This window comes from Malus sylvestris, chromosome 11 (assembly GCF_916048215.2).
Source record: "Malus sylvestris chromosome 11, drMalSylv7.2, whole genome shotgun sequence".
Taxonomy (NCBI): domain Eukaryota; kingdom Viridiplantae; phylum Streptophyta; class Magnoliopsida; order Rosales; family Rosaceae; genus Malus; species Malus sylvestris.
In genome coordinates, this window is record NC_062270.1 from 14,899,071 (window position 1) to 14,926,907 (window position 27,837).

A 27,837-nucleotide genomic window follows, 5' to 3' on the forward strand; every position below is an offset into this window, starting at 1 on the left:
TTACTTTTTACTTTTCTTTTCTTTCTTTTTTTTTCAAATAAAGGAAGATGGTGAGTGCGTCAGATTGTTGACAGCCGACACTTTATCCTTCACGTTAAACTGCTGTGATATGAATCCTAAACAAAATTGTGCTAAAAGTAGGTTGTCACCCGGAAGTGACGATTGCATGGTCTGGGCACAGTGATAAGTGCATAAGTGTCGTTATATCTCCATAGAAGCTTGAACGCAGTGTTAAATGAGTAAGGACTTTGTAGAAACTTCTTTTTGAAAGATTCCACTCAAAATTGTTTGAAAGCATTTGCTTATATCAACTTTACCCAGGATACCCAAAAGATGTATTTTGATCCTATGGGACGAGTGAGGTCAAATAAGCTAGGACACGAGGGTAGGTTCATAAGAGTATAATGCATTTCAGAACGTGGACTATAGGAGCCTTAATGGGAAATTTTATGGAAGTACTAGAAGTTATGTTGAGAAGAACGATAATTATTATGTGCCTCTAGGAAACTAAGTTGGTCTTAAGGCGAAGGATCTCAAAAAATCAAGCTTTAAGCTTTGGTATTCGAGCACAAACATATCAAGAAATGATGTTGGCATCATCATGGATAAGACTTTGGTAAAAGATATTGTAGATGTTAAGTGGGCTAGGCATAGAATTATAGTAATCAAGATTGTGATAAGACTAGAACTCAACAATGTGATTAGTGTGTATGCACCTTGATAGGATTTTTACCACATACAAAAGTAGGAATAAAAACACTTACAATACTTGCAAGAGTACAAGGTAATTGTATTATAGTTGGCTCTAGCAAGGTCGTTCTCCACAGGGATTGGATGAATAATTTATGTTAAACCAAATCTTACTTAATTATTTAAAACGAAGTTTGAAAAAAATGTTGATTTTGTGATTTAAAATAATAAAAACGAATTTAATAAAAATAATTAAAGAAAACAAAAAAAAATTGAAAATTAAATTGTAAAAGCAATATGGTTCCGCCGTCACCTTAACAATCATACATAGTTTTTCCAATTACTTATAACTTACACATGCATATTTGAAGGTTAGGTTTTCCTAATACATGCTTACTTGGACCCCTAACATAGAGCGTATATCAAACATGCAATCCGTCTGTGGTATTTAGATCAAATCTAAATATGCAAGACTCATTAAGCTTTGTGAAACCTTTTGAAAAATCATACAACCCTTAAGACGTGGTATTCATCCTAAGTGAACTTGCATAAATTAACCACGAGAAACCTTCGTCAATTTCAGGAATCAACCTCTGACCAAAATTGTATCAAATTACTTTTCTAAATATCCTAATGGTGATCAAACATTAAGACAAATAGATAGTTTAAACATGATGATTAATAATTCAAAACCTGCATGCATAAAATTGTAAGCAAATTAAAAAAAACTACATATTCTTGCTAAAGCTTATGAACTTGTCTTAGCAAAAGGAAATTAGTTACAAACAATCATAAAATAAAATATTATTAAAAATAAGGATAGAAAACACCTTGAAATACAAATCGTCAAAGCCTAGCAAAGTTCTCCAAAACTAATGCATTCTTCCCCTCTTCTCTCCAAAAACCCTAATGGCTAAAAAACCTTATTTATACTGCTACAAAATAAAATCCTTACTATAAAAACTAGGAAACATAATAACTTAAGAGAAACTAGGAAACATAATCCTAATCAAATATGGGAAATCTGTCCAGCCACAAATCAGCCACGATTCTGGATCTTCAGGGCTCCAAACAGGCACAAAATGGCTAGAATTAAAGCTTGAGATGTTCTGAATATAATTGCAGAAGGCTTTGAACCCAAAAGACATCATCTTGGACGCCAAAAAGCCCAAATAAGCCTTAAACGTCACTTTGACATACTGCACACTGCTCCTTTATTTTATTGCCATAAATTATCCGCTTTGTAGGAAAATCTGAAACTTTGACACGAACTAGCTGAGAGACTCACGAACATCCTCCAATTAAAATCACTTCAAAATTCATCCGTTTGGCTACTTTTTGCTCACGAGGAAGTCGAATGTCACATTGAAAATATAATTCAAAGTATCAAAATTCTCACAAAATAACCAATAAACTAATACTAAGATTAGGGAAAAATATATAATATAGAATCAACTCATCACACCTTAAGTGTGGTTAGATAGAAGTCTGAAGGACAAATTTTGGGAAGATTTTGGAGAATGATAATACTTGGGTACTGACTAGTCAATACCTATTTTACTCACTAAACAATGTGGCCCAATAAAAACAAGACAAGTGTGTATGATTAATTTTATAATTAAGTAACCAAACACTCCCTTCTCTAATTAATCATGTGGCCAAAAAGACCCATTTGTCTCTCTCCCTATGGTAGCCATGGCTTCCCTTCTTCGGCGATTCCCATGGCACCAATCCTTCTCTTCTCCCGCCACCCACACCTCCATTCCTTCTCTTTTACGCAACTATGAATCGTCATCCTCCGTGGTGGACAACAAAGATTATTGAGGATGACTGAGTAAACCATTACAGACAAAGAAGAAGCTGTATGAGGCCGTGACGTCGTATCGGAATTCGAGATCGTCGTCATCATGGTCATTGATGGTGGACCGAGGCAACAACCTAAGACACCGAGCCTCACAGTACTACGGTAGTGCAAGGCCTGTTTCCTTCTCTTGGTTTAAAGAAAAGCTTTTGGGCAATGTGAGGAGGAAGAAGGGTGTTTGGTTGGTGGAATAGTAGAATTGTTGTGTTTGGTTATAGAGTTATGAGATAGTTTAATAATGATAGATGTCATTATTTTATTTTATTTTTTTAATAAGATGTCATTATTTTATTTGGCCACATAACATGGTGAGTGTATCATTGAGTACTCAAGTATTATCCTTTGGAGAATTAGTTCAAGAAATCTCTCAGATGGATAAACTATTCATATGAGGAGATTTAAATTGGCACGTGGGCAATGACGGGCAACTATAGAGATTTCCATGATGACCATGGTTTTGAGAAGAGAAATGAAGAGGGGGAAGTCATTTTATATTTTTGCCATAGCTATTTGGTCCTTGGATAAGATTACGTTCAAGGGAGGTTCTACTACAAGAAAACCTTGTTGGGGATCTTTTTGATCGAGTTGGATTTGGGTCTCAGTGGAAACTATCAGCTCCCCTGGTTCATTTTCAATACCAAGTCCTAAAATAATTTTAAAAATTAGCGTGTCTTGGGAAGTATTCCAATTGAATTAATGGCTCAAATACTGAATAATTGCGATAAACTATGACTTGATTGAGTGAAGCGTGGCATGGAAGCTAAAAGCTTATTGGTTTAGCATGATAGAAAAATCAGTGCATGCTTGCATGGATACTGTTCTTGGAATATAGTGGCTAAGGAAATCTAAAGAAAGCTTGAAGAAATGCCCTTAAAAGTTTGGAGAATTCCTTCTACAAGAATCAAGGTTTCCTGCACTTAGAGAAAAGCTTGCTCTACTTGGTGCAATCTCACTTTGATTCTTTCTTTATGTTGTCTATGTTGTTTTCCCATGTTATGTCCTCCCTTGTTGTACTAATTATAGAGGCCTTCAGAGGAGTCAACTAATACTTATATTCAAATAAAAAAATAAAAAAATAAAAGAAAGCATAGGGTTCCTTTCCAGCTCCCTAAGGAATCATTTGATTTTCATACTTATTCTTGTTTTTGCTAAATCCCATTTCTCCTTTCCGATGGTGCATCTATTCTTTTTAATGTAACCTTGTAGAACATTGTTAGCCTCGCGAAAACTAGGTTGAACACCTTGCCCAAAGCACCTCTTTCATGGTCAATTGCCACAAATTTCTCTTTTTCCAACGCACACCATGTAAGGAAATGATTGAAGGATATAACAAAGTTGAGTAAGGATAGTTAAATGGTTTAATTGTTTATGGTTAGGATTATACATTTATTTTAGACATTGGGTTAGTTTTGGACCTTAAGGCCCAATGAGCACTGAATAATTAAGCCTATTGACTTAAGTTGTAGGACAACTTAATTGACAAAAGGGCACAAGGGTCTGCTAACTTGGTTAGGCCGGCCATAGGGAGAAAGGCTTGAGCTTTCTCATTTAGTCACTTAAAATGACTATATAAGGAGCTTTATAGCCAAAAGGCTCAGTAAAGTTTCACAAGGCAAAAGAGAGAATACACTTCTCTCTCTTTTCTTCAGAAAGGTCAGTCACCCTAGGAAACTTTTCTAGTATTTGTTCTTCTATAGTCTCTCATCTTCTTCCAAAATTATCCTTGGTGACGGAACTTAGAGGCCCCCTACTTTGTGGGCTTTTGGAGAATTTCAACCATTCAATTTCATGGATCAAAGGAGCCAAGAAGCAAGAGGAGTTCATCCATGTTGATGGATTTAAGAAGCTAAGAGCAAAGGAATGAAAACTCTTTCTCTTGAATGATTAACCTTTACTTATTCAAAGAGGAATCAACAAAGGTATACGAAATCTCAAATCTTTCTCTTTGAATTTGAGTTGAGCTTTGGTTCGCCACAATTACTAGGCATTGAATTTCATTATTTAAGTTTTGTTTTAAAGTGCATACATGCATGCTTCCAGCATTTAATGGTTAAATGCATGTAATATGTTGCTCAATGAACTTAATATAGTTAAAATTTTCCTTCAATAATTTTAGGAGTTAGAAGTTTGGGAGAAAATACATTCTTAGTAGCTAAAGCTCTAGCTTTAAGAAATGCTCTCTGGACTACGAAAGGAAAAGGATAAAAAAAGTGTGCGTTGAAGGAGACTCAAAGTTAGTAATAGACGTAACTACTGGCTCATGCTCAATTTTTTTGGAGGGTGAAGAACATTATTGAAGATATTAAATGGTTTTTAGACTTCTTTGACTCAATTTCTTGGGATTATGTACTAGTTTGGTAATGAAGTGCTTTTATAAAAAATGGGTATAAAAAAAAATGAGTTAAAAAATGTGTTTGGTAAACACTTAAAAACAACTTATTTTCACAGTTTTGGGTTAAAAAAAGCTGAAAACGTGAAGCAACAAAAATGATGTTATTCTCACAGTACAATAGAAACAGTCTTTTTTGTCAAAGCACAGCAATACCAAACTAGCCCTATATCTTTTGAAAAGCCAACTTTGTGGCAGATGTAGTAACTAGCACATGATTTAAGGCCGCTAATTTTTATATTTGGACAAAATCTTGCAACCTAGGGCGAGAAAAACTCTCTTAATTAATTGTATTGGTACTGATTTGACAAAATAAGAATAAAAATTGTATTGGTACTGGTTGTGCTTGGATCCCTCTGCTTAATCTTATTTTCGATATTAATCCAATAAAATTTTACCTAAATCCAAAGTACCAAAAAAAAAAAAAAAAAAAAATCCTGAATCGGGTAGTTATATCAATATACAACTAAAAAAGAGCATATCCACCTTCTCCCCCCTTTCTTCCTTCGAGCTCTGACCATGGCCCAACCTCGCTAGCCACCTCCGCCCGGCGCTTCCTCATCCGATTTCTGCAGAAAAAATGCGTTCAAAGGATAAAATCGCCTACTTTTACGACGGTAAACACTCTCTCCTCCCCCAACCCTAAACCCTTACTCCCACAAATCTCTCTCTCTCTCTCTCTCTCTCTCTCTCTCTCTCTTAATCCCAATGGGGTTTTCTGTAATTGTTGGATTATATATTTTCTTCCAACATTTAGCTATTTTAATCATACGATTGTGGAAAATTTGGGAAATTTTAGTTTGACAAAAACAATGGGTATTTGCAGGGGATGTGGGTAGCGTCTACTTTGGGCCGAACCACCCCATGAAACCGCACCGGCTATGTATGACCCATCATCTCGTCCTCTCATATGATCTCCACAAAAAGATGGAAATTTATGTTAGTATCCAATGCTTGCTTGGTAAATTTTTCAATTTTTTGTCATTGGGTGTGCGTGTTTCGGCGTAAAGTATTGATCTTTTTGTTGATTGTTATGTTCCTCAGCGGCCGCATAAGGCATATCCGGTGGAGCTTGCGCAATTCCATTCAGCTGACTATGTCGAGTTTCTACACCGGATTACGCCCGACACCCAGCACTTATTCTCGAATGAAATGGCAAGATGTATGTCTGTTTGGGGCATTGCTGTGTATATATTGTTAATTTGTGGCTTTATGTGTGCATTGATTGTTCTTCGTTGTGTGCTTGAAAATAGAACAGTAAGTTAAGGAATGCTGCCATAGGTGTAAATTATAATAGAAATTTCGGTAACGAGATAGTGGTGTTCACTGCACTTACAGAATACTAAAAGAAAGAAATCAGGATCAACTATTTTAGCTAAGGTAGGGAATCTCAGAACTTCCTGATAGAAGAAATGGGTGGAGTCAAGATTAATAGGCTGCCCTTTGACCATGGTTCTTTTTTTTTTTTTTTTTCGGGCATGGTCAGTTTTACTTTTTAATAAGTCATTGAACTACAATTTTAATTTCTGCTTTGTTTCTTAGTGGCTACTTTTTTCTGTGATTTAACGTTTGTAACTCATTCCATGGAACCAAAATAAAGAAAAAGGGTTTGATATGGTGTTAATCGATGATCCATGTTAATTAGTTTAATTTCAAGATATTTTTTTCAGAAAGAAAGTGTCATTAACTGCCACAATAAGGTTCTTGGAGTCAGTAACATAAAATGGTTGTCAGAGTTTTCTTAAATTTTTCTATTATTGAGGATGAAAGAAAAACCTATGATAAGTTCTACGATATAAATCTTCACTTATTCTTCTCTTTGAGTACTACTCTTTAGCTTTCTGCATGAGTAGTTCAAACCTCTAACTTGGTTTATTGATTCGTTTTTATTTCCTTTATGCCAGATAATCTTGGAGAAGATTGCCCTGTATTTGATAACTTATTTGAATTTTGTCAAATTTATGCCGGCGGAACAATAGGTAATTCTAGTTATATGATGTTGAAAATGTGGGTTGCAACTATTCTACCATATCCACTGATTGAACTTTTTTGTGCAGATGCTGCACGTAGATTGAACAATAAACTTTGTGACATTGCTATTAATTGGGCTGGTGGACTGCACCATGCCAAAAAGTGTGAGGCATCTGGATTTTGTTACATCAATGACTTGGTCTTGGGCATATTGGAGCTTCTAAAACATCATGCCCGAGTTTTATATATTGACATAGATGTGCATCATGGTGATGGTGTAGAAGAAGCTTTTTATTTTACCGATAGGTATATAGCTGTTTCTTATAAGGAATTTGGTTAAGGAATAGGATTATTGAATTATATGTATTGAAATAAATGAAGCTTACCTTACTGTTAGAAAAGTAGCTTGGTGCAAGGTGTAGATGAAAAATATTTGGTTGTGTTTGATATAAGCAAAATGATAATGCTTTTTGTATATAATTTTTATCTTGCTAAATGTTGCATCTATATGTTGAAACTACAGCAAAATGGGTGTTGATTATGCGAGTTAGAATTGTTGCTTGAGAAGATAACTTTGCATTCATGTATGTAAAAAATAAAAGTTTTAATATACCATTTTATGTAGTTAGAAATTTGGTTAAGTAATGATTTCTTAAATTGTTGTATAGCTTAACACATTCTTTGATCAGAAAATCTGTGATTCTAAAAATTTAGACATGACTGATATTAATTAACTAATGCATATAAGAATCAATATTACTCGCCATGATATACAGTTTCTTCTTCAGTTTCTGATATGCTCCTTTATATAGCAACCTATCTGTCATTTACTCTAGGAATTGTAGTTGATATAGCTATGTGTCTTCTGATTGTTACCATTCCTATGAGTCCAGAAAAATTTAGAAGTTGATTTGACTAGAAATTTCCCTCCACTAGAGAATTTTTTTTTCGAGTGATTGTTCAGCTACCAGAACTTTTTAGGGTTTAGGTTTTGTGGTTTTGTTGAACTCTAATTGAATAAGGTGAAAATTTTATTTACAGGGTGATGACTGTTAGCTTTCACAAGTTTGGGGATCTGTTTTTCCCGGGAACAGGTGATGTTAAGGTAACCTCTAAAACCATTTTGTTTGTTTTTTCTTAGTATTTTTCATGGTGAAATTGTTAATCAATTAGAAAGAATGCATGAGTTAATTTGTCGTGGTATTCCTTTCTTAGACAACTCAGGGAATACTTTCGTGCTCAGCTGCAAGAAATTTAATGTTACACGTACACACACACACAAAGAAATAAACATTTGTGCAAACACACAAGGAAATAAACATTTGTGCGCGCACACACACACACACAACCATGGGCATGTAAATATGCGAGATGCATAATAAGAACTAGCTGATGTGCTTGCTTCTTTGGACAAAGTTTTTGTTTGGTCTTGCCTTCATGTATTTGACAATCTGACATGAATTTTTTATGTTATAAAACCTGACATCGTTATATTGCTGGAAATGTTGTACGTTTGTTTGCTAGTCTTCAATGAGTTGAAATTTGTAATGATGTTTAGTAATCATTCGTTTTGCAGGAAGTAGGAGAAAGAGAAGGCAAGTTTTATGCCATCAATGTCCCACTAAAGGATGGAATAGATGATGCTAGCTTCAATAGACTTTTCAAGACTGTAAGTTCTATTAAAAGCCAGATTCTTGACTTTAGTTTGGGTTTCATGGTGTTAAGTGTAAAACCTTACTTGCAATTTCAAATTTTGTAGATTATTTCCAAGGTTGTTGAGACATATCTACCTGGCGCGATAGTTCTCCAGTGTGGAGCAGATTCTCTTGCTGGAGACCGTTTGGGCTGCTTCAATCTCTCTATTGATGGTGCATTTCTTATTGTAATTAAAGAACTTTTTCCTCCTCTTCTATAGAGTATTGTCTTTAAAGCGTTTCATCCTTATTTTTTCTGATTAATTATTAAATGATCTCAAGCTAGCTGGAACTTTTGGTGGTTACTTATATGTTATGCTAGAGTTTAATCTGTGGTGACATTTGCTTTTTACAGGTCATGCTGAATGTGTTAGGTTTGTGAAGAAATTCAATATACCCTTACTGGTACGATCTTTATCTGATTGAACCTTGGCTGCCTTTCATCAATGTCGTATATCTTGTGTACATATAATGTTTTCTGTCTGTAGGTTACAGGAGGTGGGGGATACACGAAAGAGAATGTTGCTCGGTGTTGGACCGTGGAAACTGGGGTTCTTCTTGATTCAGAACTTCCCAATGGTACTTTTGTTAAATGAACTCTATTGCAAGCAGTTTCATTTTAAACTTTGTGTAGAGGAAACAGGAACATTGTTAAAATGAGGAGTGAGGTGAGAAGGAAAAAAAAAGTCCAGACTAGGTACATTAATCATGCAGATATGATCTTGGTTTGATAAGGGAAATGCTGAAGATCTTATCCCTCATTGTCTTTTGTAAAGACTTTAAAAGATATACTAATCACAACTAGTTTACATTCTTTAAGTTTGTAAAATTTCCAATGTTTCTGTTGATGTATTCATGAGAATTGCTGAGAAGGTTTTATCTAAATTCATTGGCTTCCAAGAAGGTTTTTCAGAATGTGAGACAACAATTTTATGGTGTTTATGTTGATTTTGATAAGGATTTGTGCCAGAATAAATCAATACATTTTATGATTCAGTGATAGTTTTTGTTGTGTCCATGATTTATACTTCAGTTCTCTTATTTAAGATCATGTGTGATAATTTTAGTTGTGTTGGGTTGATATGCAGCTTTATACTTGTCTTTTCTAACTGTCATGGCATTGGAGGGTTGAATGACCTTTGCCCTGCTGATTCCTGTGAGCATATCTTCTCGCTAACCAGCAGTGGCCTGCATGCATGACTGTTGCAAGTAAATTCCTATAATTAATAGTTTTATTTTTGGAGGTGTTTATTAATATGTTGTATTAGTTTGGGTAATTAACATTGGGCATATGGTTGGAAGCTTATGATTTCTGCATGCATTTCTATCTGCTGGCTAGCAATGACCTGCATGCACTTTCCCATCTTTCTCTTCCTTTTTTCTATTGTCTTCTCATGGGCTTCTAATTTTTTTTTCCCGGCTGCTGAATTGGTGTCCCTTGCCATCGTCTGATTTTTAATTGTCGTATGTAGATACTTACATGGGTGTTAATGTTGCTTCTGCAAGCTCACTTGTCAGAACATTTGAGCAATATTAAATCTGCTTAGTTCAGATAAATAGTCATATATCACTCCAGTGATAATTGGAATGGCCCTTTTTCTATGCATGTGGGAGTCCATTTCAGCTTGGTTGTACCTTGAATATGATTATCTTATTTGCCTCTACCTTCTTTTTCTTTCTTGCAGAGATCCCGGATAACGAGTATATCAAGTATTTTTCTCCAGACTGCTCGTTGAGGATTCCGAATGGGCATATAGTATGTCATCAGTGAAAGTTTATGTAATTTTGCCTTGTTCAAAAAGTTGAATTTTTTTTTTTGAACCAATTTGATTGCCACATCTCGTGGTGTTAGTGTGTAAAAAAATGGATTCGTTTAACTGGTGGATATTGAAATACTTCAAATTCGTCATTACTAGTTAATTTTCAGTGATTCTTCTGAAAAGCCTAAATCTTTTTCTTTCCTTTGGATTTGCAGGAGAACCTAAATAGTAAATCATATCTTAGCACGATTAAAATACAAGTCTTGGAAAATCTCCGTTGCATTCAACATGCTCCTAGTGTACAGATGCAAGAGGTAAGTGATCGAGTAGTTAATAAGAATTCACCTATTTACGTCGCATCCATCATTCTCCTACTTTACTGCCTACAAATTATTGAATCATGAAATCCTTGAAAGAATTATGCTCTGATGTAATGTGGTTCACTCGTTTCAAGCACTTTGAAGAACAAATAAATTGAAAATGCTCTGTAAATCATATAGGATTGTCTAGGTTTGCATGAGAGATCCAAGAATTAGGCAGGTCTGTTAGGTTTGTTGATTTAGACATTCCACCAACCTAAGTGATCGTGTTCTATTTGTCATTGTTTTTAGATGGTGTGCAGTGTCTTCGAGTCCTATGATAGTATTAGGTTGCATGTTACCATTTATCGTGACTCATGCGCATTTTCCGTTTCGACAGAATATTTGAAAAGGCTAGTAACTGATAAGACTTTTGGTAATGGTTTTTATATAGTTAGGTCAGTCAATGTAATCATTATAGGACTGACTCAGACACCCATCCAATTGTTGTATATGTTGACATGAAACTATGTGTTGTCTATTGCAGGTTCCACCGGACTTCTATATTCCCGACTTTGATGAAGATGAACAGAACCCTGATGAACGTCTAGATCGTGAGTAAAAATTCCTTGAATCAAAATGCATTATTCTGCTTAGGACTCGAAATATGTTGATTTCCATCTAGCTCATGACACTTCTTAATTTTATGAATTATCCTCCCAGAGAACACCCAAGACAAGCACATTCAGCGTGACGACGAGTATTACGAAGGGGACAACGATAACGATCACAACATGGATGATATGTAAAACTAGGGCGAATACTGTGTAGGTTTTTTGGTATATGGACTTCGTTTTCAGCAAGGGAATGCTTAACTACGGGAAATTACGTTAAATTCATCAAGAACATAAGGAATTTGCAGATGTGCCTGTTCGTATTGGTGTTGGAATCCTTGTTAATGCTGTAAATTGCATATATAGCAAATGATTTAAATCCAATTACAGTTTAGTCCCTGTTTTGTTGTTAGGGTAACTGTTGCTCTATTTTTTATGGGTAGTTTTATCGACACCCTTAGTCGATCTTCTAACTTCACAAACGGAAACTGAACAATTTGAATCCAACGAGGCAAGTTTCATTCATCAAATTTAAATCCAATGAGGTAGAGGGCGGCTGTGATTGAGTTCTCCCTTATGAAACTTTCGTTATTGGGTTAGTTGTACACTTTATATGTTTATAGCGATTCACATAGCATCGTTAAATGATACAAGTCTTGGATAAGACTAAACAACGCATTAGAATGCCCTTGTTGACGATCATATACTCCAACAGCATCTAGGGTTTCATTGAACAACTAGGATCTAAGCAAGGCATCAGATTTAAATCCTGACTAGCTAGGAGCTTTAACTTGCAACTTTTTGTGTATGCAACTAAATAAAATTAAACAAAAATTGGGACACGAATCTGGAGTACTTTGCATACTTCTGTCCTCATGATCTTGAACATTTTGAATCGCTGTGTACAATATCGTGTCGATGAACTGAATTGAATAGTTTAAGTAATGGAATTTACAAATAAAGAACCTAATTTCTACAGAGTTGATCAAATCAAGCAACTTCTATGATCCAGCTGCTGTCTCAAAACCCGGCGGGGGTGGAATTCTGGGAACATCGACAGAGCTTTTGTTATAACCTGCATGGCACAAAGAAGATCTTGCCATCTTCCCCTTCGTGCAACGAGCTGGTTTTGACGGTTGTGGTTGTGCAACAAACGAATGAAATAATAGCTCTTCAGCAGTTAACCTTCTTGAAGGCCGCACGGCAAGGCAACTCTTAAGAAAATCCCTGGCTGTACCTGTGATTTCAGCGGGGATTTTGGGAGTAGATACATGATCAAACCATGTCATCCTATCATCGAAATCGCTGTAATCACAACCAGAGTCCAAATCCGAGAGGGATTTTCCTGTCAGCATCTCAAGCACGATACAACCAAGAGACCAAATATCCGAGGGCTTGTCCTGCTTGTTATCCTCCAATGCTTCTGGCGACTGATACAGACGAGTGCCTCTCCATTCACCGTAGTTGTCCTTGCTCTTCTTAGCAAAACCAAAATCAGCAATCTTGGCCACAAAACTAGTAGGATTACCGCTACTAGTACTAGCACGATTGCGCACGAGCAGAATGTTCTCGGGCTTTAAATTGCAGTGAACATAATCGCACTTATGAATGTGCTTAAGCCCTTCAAGAATGCACCTTGTGTACCTTCTAACTTGGGATTTAGGCAATCCGCGACCGTTGGATTGCTCTATGAGATCGTCAAGGGTTCCTCCCGAGGCATATTCTAACAACAAGTTGTAGACCTCATCACCCTCGTCAGTGCTCGTGGTCTCTTCGCCAAAGCAATCGACAACAAAAGAGCAGCCCTTAATCTCACTGAGAACCTCCGCCTCGTGCTCGATAAACGCAGAATCTGACATCTCTGCCGATTTCACCGCCATTACTGCCGGCAAATTGGTCAGCATACTACTACGCTGACCCCTTGTTTTTTTCTTCCGAGTAGCAAGAAAAACAGAAGCACAGCGTCCTTCTCCGATCAACTCTCCTCTCAACCAGTGCATTCCATGATGCTGATCCCACATACTTTCTCCTTGTAATTCGTCTTCTGCCTTTCGTTTCGTCATTCTTCTTTGCTCGAACGATCTTAGCTGTTTGCTTTCTTGGCAAGAAATTAAACAAGAGCAGCTAGGGTTTTAAGTTAGGAGGGAGCAGAAAGATGAGTACGGAATGAGTAAAGTCGGTCAGGTTTAATCGATGTTTAGCAGGAGTTTAATGAGTAGGGTTTCAAAGTTTGGTGACTTTGATTTATATACAACTAAGGAAGGTGCAAGGACTTTGCCGTTTGAAAAGGAATACGAAGCAGTAAGGACTTCAATTGTCGAACGCCAATTTTGATATGGAGACTTGGATCCCAAGCTACTAACGATTTTTATTGAACCGCTGTGAATTAGTGAAAATTTAGCAGATAAACATTTGTTTCCTAACAAGGAGAGGAGTTAGTGTCCCTTGTTTAACAAGAACAGGAGTTACCCTCACCATAAAATAAAATTAAAATACAAACACTCTTACCATCTCACGCTGCGTCATCACATCGAAGTTTCATAAAATCTAACCACGGCCGAACCATAATGATTTAGAATCTATTAGATTTGATATATCAACTGTTAGGGTTTGGAGGGAAACTACAATATTCATTAGAATTGAGTTGAATATGTATATATGAGGATAGGATGAATATATGAGCCTCGATAAAAATCTTGCCAAGGATTTCAACTCGGTCAAAGAGAAAAAGAGTGTTCCGCACAGTTAACTATCCTCAAATGACAATGAAAAGAAAACATTACAATTGATTGTCTTCTAAAAAACGCATCGCAAATTAAATCAGGTGGGTCTCCATTCCATCTTGTCTCGACCAAGCATCTTAGTCTCACGCGAGCCAAACGAGGGGCAACATTCTAAGAACTATATTAAAGGGGTATTCACTACAAGAAATTGGAGTTTTTATGTATGTGTGTTCATGCATATGTAATTAACATTTTCAGATTTTGATTATGCAAATTATGTTATATTATGATAAAATTGCTGTTGAATTATGTGAGTCAAAGAAAACAAGAAATTAGAAGCACGAACTAGGGTTTTGAAAATACTAAAAACCTAAAAAAATAGAGGAAATTTTAAGGCTGAGCCGCTGCCTAGAGCCGCGCCGCTGTGGTGACCCGTAGCGAGCTGCACCTGGCTTGACCTGAAGCCAAGCCGCGCAGCCTTGAGTCGCACCAAAACGACACCGATTGGTGGCTGGGTTCTGTAGCCCCAATTGGGCTTGTTGCCCGCGAGTCCAAATCTCAATTTGCTGGGCTTCTCTCTGCCAAGCATGAAGCATGCTGCCACTGAGCTTTCTTCCCTCTAGGCCCGCTCCACCCTGATGGGTTTTCTAATGATGCAGCCTCCATCAGTCCGCTTGTTCTTAATTTCTGGGCTCTATTTTCTTAATTTCTGGACCCGTAGGCATCCAAAAACAATATGACCTGAATGTCAATATTTCCTTCTTTCGACGACCGATCCCTGTATGATCCTGTCTATTGAATAATTTAGTGACTATCAATCCATTAGTTTAGTGACCAGCAACCCACTTTTGTAAACTAACGATTCATCTACAATTAAACTTGTAGTTTTGAATTTGGTGTGTTTGAAACTCAAAGTTTTCAAACGAAGCATACACCATGAAACCTAAAGTTTTTCATGTAAAATTAAACCAATACATGTCTATAGAACCAGAGTATTCTACTTTATATATGTGGATCTTTACTTTTCTATAGGACTAACCACGTTCTCGTTTCTTCCATTGTAACATGTTGAACATGAATAAACTCAACTTTACTACTATGGTAGAAACTACCGGAAATAGGTTCCATACGTGAAAACTCCACCTCACCGTCAAAAGTCTCAGAGCCACCATTGAAGAGCTATGGACGAACCGGTTGACCAATCTAACAAAGCAATTGCCATCCAAAGACATATGCATGATGCACTGCAAAACGAATACCTCGCTGAAGAGGATCCACACACTATCTGGCTCGCTTTGGCAGAGCGCTTCGATCACTAAAAGGATATCTTTTTGCCTGAAGAAAGAAACGACATAAGTGTGCTTCGAAGACTTTAAGTCTATAAATGAATACAACTCTAAAGTTTGTAAAATCCGATCACTTTTCAAATTCTGAAATAAGGACTTGACTAGAGAACACCTATTTTCAACTTCTCATGCCACAAATATTGTCGTGCAACAACAATATCAGGCAAAAAAGTTTTTAGAGTTTCGGATTTGATATTTGTTTTACTTCTTGTTGAAAAGCAAAACCAGCTTTTGATAAAGAATCATCAAACTTGACCTACCACTCGAATGCTACACTTGAAGCGCATGCGACCACTTCTCAAGACCATAAGGGACGCAGAAGGTGTCATGGTCGTGGTAAGGGGTCGAAGCCCCAACCATGGGCCCAAGGTTAATAGAGCAGAAGCCCACCCAAGAGAGGAAATTAGGTGAAGCGTGATTCCTTAGCTCTCAATGCTTATAACTTCAAGAATAAGGACAAAGCTTCAACCAATCTAGATTTAACTAAACTGGATATATGCTACTAATGTGCTTCCAAAGAACATAGATCACATGTTTGCCGAACTTCCCCTAATGATATGGCTAAGTATCATTCACATCATCAAAAGGTTGAGACAAACTTTGTAGAAGCGGATAATCTCGAAGATACCACCATGGCGATTTCTAATTTTTAGGAGGCATGCTCTAATGGAAGATTAGGTTTAAATTTTTCTTAAGACATGTTGGCGGATCTAACGTCTCGAAATTTCTAATTCGGAAGCTAATTACTAACATAGGCCCGAATTCCTTTCCTTAGCAAGCTGCATCTAACATTCTCGTTAGACTGCCTATGTACCCTACTAAGGGATCAAGCCATTCGTAGTTCACATTACACTTCTAGAGCAACATACTAAAATTTCATTTCGATCCAACGGTTGGATCTCCGCCAATCACAACATTTGAGCGGCGGTCGACGTTTTAATTTACTAACTAGCAAATCCAATTCGGGAAGATCCATACGTCGGATTCCTGATCCATAAGTTCCTAAGGTCCTCAAATATTATGTACTATAATCTCAAAGTTTGGTGACAATCCAACGGTCGAATGGTCGTCAATTACGAAAAATGGTACGAAGGTACAATTATCCGAAAAAAATTTGAATATTCGAATCATCGTATCAAATTTCAACAAACAAATTTTGGATATGGCCTCAGGACATCAAGGATTTCCTGTTGTCCAAAATCCATGAAAACAGATTGTCCCTCACGAGCCGCCGCGTGTGGTGGTCTCCGACGACAAGAAACCCACTTTTTTGTCTAACTCCAAATTCTGCCAAAATTTACAGAAAGATAGAGATCAACAAGAGGAACAAGTTTTATACTTACCACGAAGTCCAAAAGTGGACAGAAGAGGGTCAATTCCGTTGATAAAATCGGCAGGTGCCTAAAGCTTCCCGGTATCGATTCGTCGCCACAGTGGTCCAACGGGATCAAAGCTGGTCGATATTTACTCCTGGGATGATGGGCTACAAAACCCAAGTGGTGGCATCCGCCATCGCTCTGCCGATTCACTAGAAAAATGAAAAGGGTGGTTGGAGTACCGTTGGTTTTCATCTGTTTTTATGGCCTCACACCGCCACATACGATGGTTAATCAAGGTGTTCTTGGTTTGATTTTGTAGAGGGGAGTGAGAGCTTCAAGATGGTGGTGGTGGTGTCGAAACACTCCACCAAAGTTGGCTGGAATCAGCGTTAGAAAATGGGATGTCGCGAGGGTCGACTGGGTCGCAAACTAGGTTGGAGTTTCTTGACCTTTTTGGGTTAGTTTCCTCCCTTGGAAACTTCCTAATTTTCTGACCAAATTTAGAGACTTACTACTAATAGTAAGTCCACGTGTCTAAAGTTCTCACCACTTCCGAGGCTTGTAACTTTTCTGTTCTAACTCAGAATTAAGATCTGTTTGAACCTACGCGCTCGTAGAGTCATCCTCTATTCAAATATTTCAAGAATTACAATAAAATATATAAGGATAAAATACATCCTCGTATAATTACGCTAACCAAATGGGGCATTTTCGTCATTCCCCACTTACAACATACTTAATTCGTAACCCTGTTGTGTTACAAGTGGGAAAGGAAACGTAATTAGATGAATGAAATAGTGCGATATAATGCATGCGTTACGGCACAAGGTTTCTTTCAAACGCCCTGTGATTGACTGCATCATTATGAAAGTTGTTAGTGTTTCTTTATGGGGATTTACATTTAAGTTCTCAAAGAATTACATGGACTGGTTCAAATAATTCCAAACCATAGAACATTTTCTTAACTTGTTTAAGGCGTTCACTTACGGATTGAAGCAATCCGGCAGATTTGGTGTACCTGTCTAAGTGATTATTTGATCAGTTAGGGATATAATGTATGCCCTTGCGTGTTAAACTATGAAGTCTTATTTTGAATTGCTAAGGTTACAGTTTATATTAATGACATGCATCTCACTAAGACTTTAGAAGGGCCTGAAAAAACTGTCTCGCACCTGAAGGTGGAATTTGAGATAAAGGATCATGGGAAATAGGGCTGGGTTCGGTTCTTATCGGTTCGGTTTTTTGCCAAAACCGAAACCAAACCGAAATTTCGGTTCGGTTCGGTTCGGCCCAAATTTTTTTCGATTTTTTTCGGTTCGGTTTTTTTTTCGGTTCGGTTTTTTCGGTTCGGTTTCGGTTTTTTTTCGGTTTTTTTTTTCCTCCAAAAAATGCAAAACAAGCACAACATAATATAGGAAAAGAAAATATGACATGTTTCCATCTCTACATATAAAGTCTCATAAAACTAAAAGTCTCATAAAACTTAAAGTCCAACTATAAATAGAATCAATCATCAATCAAGTTTAAGTCTTCAAAAAGTCCAAATTAAACATCAAAGTTTAAGTCTTCAAAAAGTCCAAATTTAAACATCACACAAGTCAAATAAACCTTCAAGGTTTCATCACTTCATGTCTTGCACAAATAAAATCTTCCAAGTCTTCAAGCTCAAGCTCAACGCATAGGCGGCCTAGGAGGCAACATAGCACCTTTCTTTGAGCTTCCCCTTGCCATTTCTACATACAAATAAAAATAAAAATAAGAACATGACATAATTGGCACACATACTTGGCATAATTGAAATTTCAGATTATATTTTTGGCACACATACTTGGCATAATTGAAATTTCCAGCCACTATAGTACATAGTTACTAGCGAAGAAAACAATACCGATTGATGAAAATAACATCTTGGAAAATGCCTTCATCTCTCTTAGACCGATTCTCATAATTGCAGCCTGGTCATTCAAAATAAGCAGTCACAATGACATAGAAAAAGCAGATGAGATGTGGGTTCAACTTTTACCAAAATTTTTGAGCTTACCTTTGTGTTATTTCCCATCTCCAACCCATCCACAAAACCTGCTGCTATGGCCACAACATTTTTCAGGGTTCCACATAGTTCTACCCCTTCCACATCTTGGATCTATAAATTTCAAACACGGAAAGGTGTCAATGGAGCATTCCAATATAAATTTGATGTCAATCGCTAAATCAAATTATATGCTGGGATAAGCATTTAGCGTAGCTAACATACTACCAAATTTTTACTAAATGTGTGGGAAACTAAAGTAGTTCCCGTCCGTGCCAAACATTCATGATAGTAAAAGACTAAAAGTACACTATCATGACATTCATTGTAACAATGTATTCGATGTACTCACAGGTGTCATATATCCCATTCAGAGTGCAGTATGATATCCAAATCTAGGGAGACAAATTGGTGATCCATGGTGAAGGAAAAACATAAATGAACGCAAAGATTAACCACGGAAACAAGGGCCTAGCCATCAGTGCGTCTCCTACCGACAACCATATCGAACAATAGGCCCAAAAGTCAAAACCTTTTCGATTTTAAAGTATAATACTGATTCATGAAACTAAAACAGAGAATTGTAGCTAAGTGTGAGATAGGTAAACGCAAGATCTATAAGTTTAATCGACGAAAAACTCATTACAATTTTTGCAGATCCACAGTTTTTAAAGCAAATGAAAGATGATTTCTTCAAAATTCAGCTAAACAATCCCATTTCTACAACCCACAGAATGCAAATCTCAAATCATAAGATCCAAATTCGCAATTAAAAACCGATTCCAATCAGATCTACAGCAAGCAGTGAGAAACAACAAAGATCTACACTTTCCAGCACACCCAAACAGCATCACAAGTAAATGAGCAACCTTTCTGAATCAAACACCGCAACACACAGAACCCAAATCGAATCATGCAAAAACAATATCGAAAAATATCCATAAACAAAAAAAATCGAAAACAACCCAATTGAGCAAAACCACGGAGCTCGACGAAATACCAAATGAGCAGAGCAGATGAATATTACCTCAGTCAATGTGAGGCGGGAGGTCGACGGCGGAGAGAGCGAGAGAGATCTTATGCGGAAGAAGAGCGAGAGAGAGAAGAGAGAGGATAGGGAGATCCTTCTCCTCCAGATCCGCCAATCGGCGGGCCTCGGACTTCCGCGTGGCAGCCTCCGCCAGCTTCTCGGCTTCTTCCTCGCGCTTCTTGGCCGTGGGGGATTTGCTGATGAAGCATTCTCGTTGCAGCCATCCTAGGGAGTCGGTGACCCCCAAATCCTTCCTCGCGCTTCTTGGCCACGGGGGATTTGCTGCCCTTCACCTCGCACCAGTACTACTCGTCCTTCTCGCGAGCCTCGCGTTCCTTGCGCTTGGCTTCGATGAAGCTCTTCACAGAGAGACAGAGAGAGTGAGAGAGATGAGGCTCGGCTGCGCGAGAAGGTTACTGGGCTAGGTTACACTGGACTGGAGGCAGGGAATGAGAGAGAGAAGAGAGGAATGAAAAAAATAAAAGGTGCGGCTAGGGTTAAAACTTAAAAGGTTTGTTGATTGCTCAAAAAAACTAAAAAACTTTTTTGAAACCCTGGAGGCATGAGGATTCGAACCCATGCGCAGGGACTTGAAGAGTTTCAAGCAAACCAACTTGGTACCTGGTTATGTCTTGTTATGATTGTATCACTAAATTATTTATAATATTGAAAAAAAAATTAAATATATATATCTGTTCGGTTCGGTTCGGTTTGGTTCGGTTTCCGAACCTTAAAAACCGAAACCGAACCAGCCAGGTTCGGTTCGGTTCGGTTTGGCAGTTTCGGTTCGGTTTTTTTTCGGTTCGGTTTTTTTCGGCCTCGGTTCGGTTTGGTTTTCGGTTTTTTTCGGTTTTCGGTTATTTGAACCCACCCCTAATGGGAAAACTAGTTTATGCCTTGACTTAAAGTTGAAGCATTGTTCTGACGGTACTTTGGTCTACCAATCGAACTACACCCTGAAGGTGTTACCTTTTGAGTATACCTATGATCTTCCAATGCTATATGCAATTGAGACCCTTGAAAAGGTTATGGAATCTGAAGTTCCATATCTGAGTTCAACTTTATGCTTGTTGTACTTAGCTTATTGCAATTAGAAAGGAAATCACTTTCGCTGTTAATCTATTAGTAAAGATGTAGCACTGCACCTACACGCAACCACTGAATTGGTATTAAAGACGCTTTTTCCGCTACCTTGAAGGTACTGCGGATTTGGGCAAATTCCAACTCATCCCGAGCAGATCCGACCCCCCTGATCCTCAGAATGATGCTTGTCTTGTTTGTTATGCTGACGCTGGTTACTTATCAAACCTGTAAAGGCAAATCCCCAAATGGTTATATCTTTACCGTTAGGGATATTGTAATATCTTGGAGGTCCACGATATGACTTTAGTTGCGAAATCTTCGAATCGTTCCAAGACTTACCTTACTTCACTATGCCACACGTGAGACATGGTTGAGAGCTCTTGTTGAACATATTCAAAGTACTTGTTGTTTTCATCCATCGTTGAGTCCCAATGACGATCCATGAACACTATGTTACATGTATCAACCCGACCAAGATATGATACATCAACGAAGTCAACACCAAGACATATTGCGTCTACATTAGCAAAGCATCAGGAGATTGAAGTCATGCAAGCCGATCCTAGACAACCTTGCCGACCTCTACACGACGTCACTGCCGAAGCCAACCTTCCATAAGCTTGTCTGAGGAATTGGTATGCCTAACTATTCATATGCAATGCTTGTAGTTCTCATTTGGAAGTTCTGTCAAACTTAAGGGGAGTATCCAAAAGTATATTCACTTGATCTTAATGTACTCTTTTACCCTACAATTAGGAGCATTTTTTCCATTGGGTTTTTGCTACCTAACTAGGTTTTGACGAGACACTCATCCTGGCCTAGTCATACATTTGTGAGCTCTTCTACTTGCGTCCAGAAGACGTATAGTTTTGACTTAATGCAACTTCTCACTTTTCTCCTTAGTCTATGGGTTTTTCTCCCACCTTGGGTTTTACCATAACGAAGTTTTGTGAGTTTTACCTTTTATGCATTCTTCCCTAAATTTAAGACTCGCATTCACTCATTGTGCCAACGACTTCATCAACTATACTTGCTTCATCGCTGAAGACCTGATGCGCCATTTGTTTGAGTATTTACACACTCAATGGGGAGTGTTGCAGTGCTATTAGATTAGGAATGTGATTGTGTAAATCATAGTGTATCTAGGAATATCTTTGAATATTCCTTTTAGTAGTTAATATCCTATTATGTTGTAATCCTAAAATGGTAAGGAATTAACCTTCACTACTACTATAAATAAAAGCACAATGGGGTGGAATAGAACACACACCTCACAATTACACATCTTTCTCTTCCCTCTATATGCCGCACCCCCTGTCTTTTATGACTTCCATAATTGTTCAATAAATTATACCTACAACAAAAAAAATATTTATTGAGTATTTCGAATGTGGAACGAATTGGTTGGAGTCAAAATGTACCAACTATTTAGAGACAAAAGTGCATTTGTTGCATATGAATTATTTCGGATTGGACTAACTTTAGAGATTAAGTTGGACTAGTTTGGACTAAACAAAATAAAAATAGTGAAGTATTAGGTGCAGTACCAAACTAAAGTATACACTGTAACATATTAGGAACTCAAAAGTTTTTTTTTTTTTATAAATTTTTTAAATCACTTTTAAAAATAAATATCATAATCATTTTATACCATCACAGATTCTACTTCTCCGTGAACCTCATCCTCTCAAACCTTTGTTGCTTCATCGAATTCCCAGAACCCAAACCTCAAATCGCAAAACCAATCCTTTTTCATGGAATTCCCATGCCTTCCAAAAGAAACCCATTTGCAAAACAAACCTTGTGCGTCCAGATGAAGAAGACCCTTCTTCATCAAACTCTCTCTCTTCCCCTCTTTTTCCCGGAATCCAACCCTTATTTCAAAAATTCCAGAAGCTAATCCAAAAAATACAGGATCCAGTCCAAAAAACCTAGGACGCTTCGTTTTATAAAACCCAGAATCCAATTAAAAAATCTCATAGATAGCGCAGTCGGATCGGAGATGACGAGGAGTCTGAGAGGATCCTTCGTTTTATAAAACCCAAAATCCAATTCAAAAATCTCGGAGACGGCGCAGTCGGATCGGAGATGACAAGGAGTCTGAGATGGAGGACGCCAGAGAGAGGATGCCAGAGAGAGGGGGGTCTTAGCGTCGGAGATGGAGGATGCCAAGTCAGCCATCAAATTTAAATTTGATGTATTGAATTTAGGGGTGTGCTAACCACACACCCCAAATTACTTCTCACACACCCTTATTAATTTCTATTCGTTGATCTTCTTCAATTCATCCGATTCGACGGCCGAAAATTAGAAGGACGTGTGAGAAGTAAAATGGGGTGTGTGGATATCACACTCCTTGAATTTAACGTCTGTTATTCAGTAGGTCTTGCTAAGGCCATTTAGTGAGTCCATTAGTCTAGTCGATTGAAACTTAATCCCACTAAAGCTAGTTCTTGTTAAAAACAAACATTGAACTTCGCTAATCTTGAATCCAATCTAATCCAGTGACAGCCAATCAAGATACAAAGGTGGATTATTCGATGATGTGGTTGATGAATACTTGTTACGTGTATTACTCATTTGTAATAGTCAGGATTCGGCACGTGTAAAAGAATTAGACAAGGAGATACAAACGAGACATTGATTTGTAATAGTTAGGATTGCGGCACGTGTACAAGAATTAGACAAGGAGATACAAACGAGACATGCAATTCGAGGCAATAGATCTGCAACCCTTTTTATCGGTATATTTTTCAGTGTGATCGGAACACGAGATAATGCATCACGTGTCATTATATAAATGATAGGATATATGTGTTAAAAAGTTAATAACTTTAACGAACAAAATTTCTCACCACTTACACTAAAATATATGGTATTTCATCCGTGTTCCGATCAGAATGAAAATTTTCTCCTCTGTATCATGTTTTTTTTTGTTGATTGAGATGACAAATCATATGCCTCCAGCTTGTTGACATTGTGCATGAGCAAGTGCCTATACGAGGATGATTCTCATTTGTTGGACCAAAGACAAATATCGCTTATATTATCTCGACAAAATTCAAACCATAAATATAAAATTCCTCTTTTTCTGGAGTCATCGTTATTACAGAAGCTCAGTCCTGGTTCGTTGCGTGTATGAATACTGTCGTCCCTTTGGTGCCACGCTCGACAAAACTCTCCCCTTTTGGAGTTGGGTTTCTGAGGTAAGATTCGAAAACAGTACAAATTTAGCCAAATTTAATATTCAATATATGAAAATCCAAATTTGTTGTTTTTGGATATTGAAATCCTGCCACTTTGTCTGTGTATGCTTGTTAAATTCATGCTTTTTGAACTTTGTTTATGTGATTGATTGGAGAGTAAATTCTGTTGGATGATAACCATCTCGTTTTCAGTTTTCGGTTCTAGTTTGGTGGAACAGATTGAATTAGCACTGTTGGGCAAGTTTAATTGCAGTAGTTGATGAGTTTAAGCTAATGTGTTGATGTAGGTGCCTTAGTTGAGACAAGGGGTGTTGAATATCGAATGTACTTAGTCGAGGTTTCGTCATCAGAGGGGTTAATTTACGGTTTTCGGAAGAGTTAGTTGTATACGTTGTGCCCAATGGCTACTTCGGAAGCCGTTCGACAAGTTATGTCTGGGGCATTACCTCGATTTGGCTGTTTTAATATATGTTTGAGAAATATAAATGGAGTTGTTTCTGTTAAGTCTGGTGTGAATACTGCGCGGAAAAGAAGTTCGGTGAATGCCCAATTGTGTACAAATGCGAGAGTTTCGTGGGACCGCAGGAGGATATGTGCGTTTCAGGGGAGAAGTGATGTTTTTCATAGAAAGAATCATGTTAGTAGGTTTGATTCAATGAGTTGCAAATGCCAACAGGCAGAGAGTTTTAGAGGGGCAACCGCAGAAGATCAGCACGGGGAAATTTTTGTAGACGAATCAGATAAAGCGATACCATTTCCTCCTAATGGTGTAACTAGTCCTACTCCAGATAATGGTGAATTCAAGGCGGATCAACAACTGAAACATGAAGATGGAGGTTTTGGGTCAAATAGCAAGGCGACTGCAGCTAGAAAAAGTAAAGGTTCTACACAGAAGTCGAAGGCCAATTTGATTGAGGAGGAAGCATGGACCTTAATAAAGAACTCCATGGTCTATTATTGTAACAATCCTATTGGAACCATTGCCTCTAATGATCCAAGCTCTCCTAGTACCCTTAACTACGATCAGGTCTTTATTCGTGACTTCATACCTTCTGGGATAGCTTTCCTTTTAAAAGGGGAGTATGATATTGTGCGGAACTTCATTCTTTATACCCTTCAGTTGCAGGTAAAATACTCTCCTATTCGAGTAATACGCATATACACGGTTGCTTAATTTTGAATTAAATTCATTTGATATTCTGTTGAAATCATTTTGGTTTGGTGCATCCGGTGTTTTGTCCTCTTTTCTCGCCCATGCTTTCTTAGAAATTTGATATAGTTGGACTCCCCGTTCATATAACCAATACAGGTTCTTAACTTCCTATGTTAGTTACCTGTTTATCTTTTTCATAAAAATTGAATTTTTTTAAAGTCTACACCCCAACGTATTGTCTGCATATGAATCCTTTGGCTCGTGACAGATTAGTGATTAAATTATCTGGAATTAGAGAGGGCCAGGTAGCTCTTTGGAAACATGAATTCTGTTCTAAATGGCGACTTTCATTTTACGTAGTTAAATTTGTTTATGCTATTCTATTGAATTTATCTTATCTTTCAATTTCTTCAAGTGAATCATACTCCTTTTTAAGTTTAATCCCTCCCTTTTATTACAGAGCTGGGAGAAAACCATGGATTGCTATAGTCCTGGTCAAGGACTAATGCCTGCTAGTTTTAAGGTTCGCACCGTGCCACTCGAAGGTGATGATTTTGCAACTGAAGATGTGTTGGATCCTGACTTTGGTGACGCTGCTATTGGTCGTGTTGCCCCAGTTGACTCTGGTAGGAAGTGTGTTCCATTTGTATATTATCTTTGAAATTCAATCTATTTTTTCGATGATCCAAACCCGATAGGGAGGCAGTATCATTTTAATTTTTTTCGTAATTCAAGTCCGCCACATCATCAGTTAATAAATCTCTGGCTTTTGATCCTTCTGTAGGGTTATGGTGGATTATATTGTTACGAGCTTATGGAAAATGCTCTGGAGATGTTTCAGTGCAGGAAAGAGTTGATGTGCAAACGGGGATAAAAATGATTTTAAAGCTATGTCTTGCTGATGGTTTTGACATGTTTCCAACATTATTGGTTACAGATGGTTCTTGCATGATAGATCGCCGCATGGGAATTCATGGCCATCCTTTGGAGATTCAGGTACATATATTTTTTGTGGATTGGTGGTCGTAAGTGCATTTCAATTGAATGCTTCTATCTGTTTGTGTGCATGTCATTTCTAGTGAATACTGTTATTGGAGTGTTTTCTGTCCTTGTAGGCACTGTTTTATTCAGCATTACTTGGTGCGCGTGAGATGCTTGCTCCAGAGGAAGCATCAGCAGACCTTGCGCGAGCACTGAACAACCGTCTGGTTGCATTGTCCTTCCATATCAGGGAATATTACTGGATTGATTCGAGAAAACTGAATGAAATTTACCGATACAGGACAGAGGAATACTCGTATGATGCTGTTAATAAGTTCAATATTTACCCAGATCAGATTCCATCCTGGCTGATGGGATTCATGCCCAGTACAGGCGGGTACTTGATCGGAAACCTGCAGCCTGCGCACATGGACTTTCGTTTCTTTTCTCTCGGAAACTTATGGTCCATTGTAAGCAGTCTTGCAACAGACGAGCAGTCGCATGCTATACTGGATCTTATTGAATCAAAATGGGATGACTTAGTAGCAGAGATGCCGTTTAAAATATGTTACCCTGCTCTCGAAGGCCAGGAATGGCAAATCATCGCAGGCAGCGATCCTAAAAACACGTAATGATTCTATCCTCGGACCCTTGAAAATTTCACTCTCCTGTTTCCTAACACCTCCTTTATCTGATTTTATGTTGTAGTCCCTGGTCTTATCACAATGGAGGCTCGTGGCCAACGTTGCTCTGGCAGGTAAATCTTTTATGTTATAGGTTTTGCATCGTTTCAAAATTACATCTTCAAAGTCGTTTCAAATTTTTGAACCTGTTTCTTTCCCCTCGCAAGTCCCACCTCGAATGACTTTGAAGACATAATTTACAAGGAGGTGGGACTTGTGAGGGGAAACAACAGCTTCAAAATTTTGATGTTAAAAAGAGAATGCAATTTGTGCGATTAACTGTACAGAATTCCTGAATGTGTTGAAAAGAAAGCAAAGTTTAGCTGTTATTCCATTAGCATCTAGCAGTGATCTGATTGTTTGTGTGAGTTGACACCGTTGCGGGATTGTTTCAGCTCACCGTGGCATGCATAAAGCTTAATCGACCAGAAATTGCAGCGAAGGCCGTCGAGGTTGCTGAGAAGCGCATATCTATTGACAATTGGCCTGAATATTATGACACCAAGCGAGCGAGGTTTATCGGAAAGAAGGCACAGCTGTATCAGACTTGGTCGGCTGCCGGATATCTTGTAGCGAAGCTCCTCCTTGCCGACCCAAGTGCAGCAAAGAACCTTGTGAATGAAGAGGATTCGGAGCTTGTAAATGCACTTTCGTGCATGATAAGCGCCAGTCCGAGAAGGAAACGTGGTTGGAAAAATCAGATTTTAGTATGAAGAAACGAAGATCTGGCGGAGCATTCAAGTCCCGAATGTTTCCGAAGTAGTTCATTTGCAGCGGACGAAGCCATGTCGGTGTCATTGTACATTTGCGTCAACATACGGCTAATGTATTTAACATAGCTAGTTTTGATACTGTAAACAGTTGTAGACATCAAGATATTGTCTCCGAGTAATACTCGATATACGCTTTTGTTTTAGAAGTTTTTAGATAAAGAATTTCCACAAGTATAAAGAAGTATAACTACCACGAGTTGAAGGATCTTTGGCATCTTACACGAGTTGAAGGG

General features: G+C 37.8%; 4 protein-coding genes and 1 long non-coding RNA gene across 5 annotated transcripts; 2 read left to right on the forward strand and 3 right to left on the reverse strand.

The window, feature by feature from the left end:
• The first annotated feature begins 5,389 nt into the window (after window positions 1–5,389).
• On the forward strand, window positions 5,390–11,690 carry LOC126591019 (histone deacetylase 9). Its single transcript, XM_050256545.1, has 14 exons — window positions 5,390–5,557; window positions 5,767–5,879; window positions 5,985–6,102; window positions 6,845–6,919; window positions 6,998–7,217; window positions 7,953–8,016; window positions 8,488–8,580; window positions 8,671–8,779; window positions 8,961–9,010; window positions 9,094–9,184; window positions 10,291–10,361; window positions 10,581–10,679; window positions 11,212–11,278; window positions 11,388–11,690. Exons 1-14 carry the CDS (start codon window positions 5,521–5,523, stop codon window positions 11,471–11,473), a joined length of 1,293 nt encoding a protein of 430 aa, XP_050112502.1. The 5' UTR covers window positions 5,390–5,520; the 3' UTR covers window positions 11,474–11,690.
• A 481-nt stretch (window positions 11,691–12,171) lies between these two features.
• On the reverse strand, window positions 12,172–13,437 carry LOC126591409 (mitogen-activated protein kinase kinase kinase 20-like). Its single transcript, XM_050257085.1, has one exon. The coding sequence runs from the start codon at window positions 13,339–13,341 to the stop codon at window positions 12,280–12,282; it is 1,062 nt and encodes a 353-aa protein (XP_050113042.1). The 5' UTR covers window positions 13,342–13,437; the 3' UTR covers window positions 12,172–12,279.
• Window positions 13,438–18,167: 4,730 nt separating this feature from the next.
• On the reverse strand, window positions 18,168–22,989 carry LOC126590257 (uncharacterized). The gene is made up of 6 exons (XM_050255756.1): window positions 22,764–22,989; window positions 22,609–22,704; window positions 19,723–19,922; window positions 18,708–18,809; window positions 18,555–18,621; window positions 18,168–18,399 (listed from the first exon to the last, which is right to left on the reverse strand). Exons 1-6 carry the CDS (start codon window positions 22,987–22,989, stop codon window positions 18,338–18,340), a joined length of 753 nt encoding a protein of 250 aa, XP_050111713.1. The 3' UTR covers window positions 18,168–18,337.
• An 865-nt stretch (window positions 22,990–23,854) lies between these two features.
• LOC126588967 (alkaline/neutral invertase E, chloroplastic-like) lies at window positions 23,855–27,785 on the forward strand. Its single transcript, XM_050254136.1, has 7 exons — window positions 23,855–24,014; window positions 24,302–25,140; window positions 25,628–25,793; window positions 25,952–26,163; window positions 26,283–26,776; window positions 26,857–26,905; window positions 27,227–27,785. Exons 2-7 carry the CDS (start codon window positions 24,415–24,417, stop codon window positions 27,542–27,544), a joined length of 1,965 nt encoding a protein of 654 aa, XP_050110093.1. The 5' UTR covers window positions 23,855–24,014; window positions 24,302–24,414; the 3' UTR covers window positions 27,545–27,785.
• LOC126588969 (uncharacterized) lies at window positions 26,941–27,227 on the reverse strand. The gene is made up of 2 exons (XR_007611682.1): window positions 27,046–27,227; window positions 26,941–26,977 (listed from the first exon to the last, which is right to left on the reverse strand). It is a non-coding gene; the product is annotated as an uncharacterized LOC126588969 (long non-coding RNA).
• Window positions 27,786–27,837: the final 52 nt, after the last annotated feature.

Excerpts from the sequence above, each read along its gene's own strand:
- LOC126591019 (XM_050256545.1), top strand. The coding sequence starts at position 5,521 with ATGCGTTCAAAGGATAAAATCGCCTACTTTTACGACG. Across the intron at positions 8,017-8,487 it reads CGGGAACAGGTGATGTTAAG|GAAGTAGGAGAAAGAGAAGG; the intron begins GTAACCTCTAAA and ends TTCGTTTTGCAG. Across the intron at positions 9,185-10,290 it reads TGATTCAGAACTTCCCAATG|AGATCCCGGATAACGAGTAT; the intron begins GTACTTTTGTTA and ends TCTTTCTTGCAG.
- LOC126591409 (XM_050257085.1), bottom strand. The coding sequence starts at position 13,341 with ATGACGAAACGAAAGGCAGAAGACGAATTACAAGGAGAAAGTATGTGG.
- LOC126590257 (XM_050255756.1), bottom strand. The coding sequence starts at position 22,989 with ATGGCTGACTTGGCATCCTCCATCTCCGACGCTAAGACCCCCCTCTCT. Across the intron at positions 18,810-19,722 it reads CCCGCCTCACATTGACTGAG|ATCCAAGATGTGGAAGGGGT; the intron begins GTAATATTCATC and ends TGAAATTTATAG. Across the intron at positions 18,400-18,554 it reads GATGTTATTTTCATCAATCG|AAATGGCAAGGGGAAGCTCA; the intron begins GTATTGTTTTCT and ends ATTTGTATGTAG.
- LOC126588967 (XM_050254136.1), top strand. The coding sequence starts at position 24,415 with ATGGCTACTTCGGAAGCCGTTCGACAAGTTATGTCTGGGGCATTACCT. Across the intron at positions 25,794-25,951 it reads TGTTGCCCCAGTTGACTCTG|GGTTATGGTGGATTATATTG; the intron begins GTAGGAAGTGTG and ends ATCCTTCTGTAG. Across the intron at positions 26,777-26,856 it reads GGCAGCGATCCTAAAAACAC|TCCCTGGTCTTATCACAATG; the intron begins GTAATGATTCTA and ends TTTATGTTGTAG.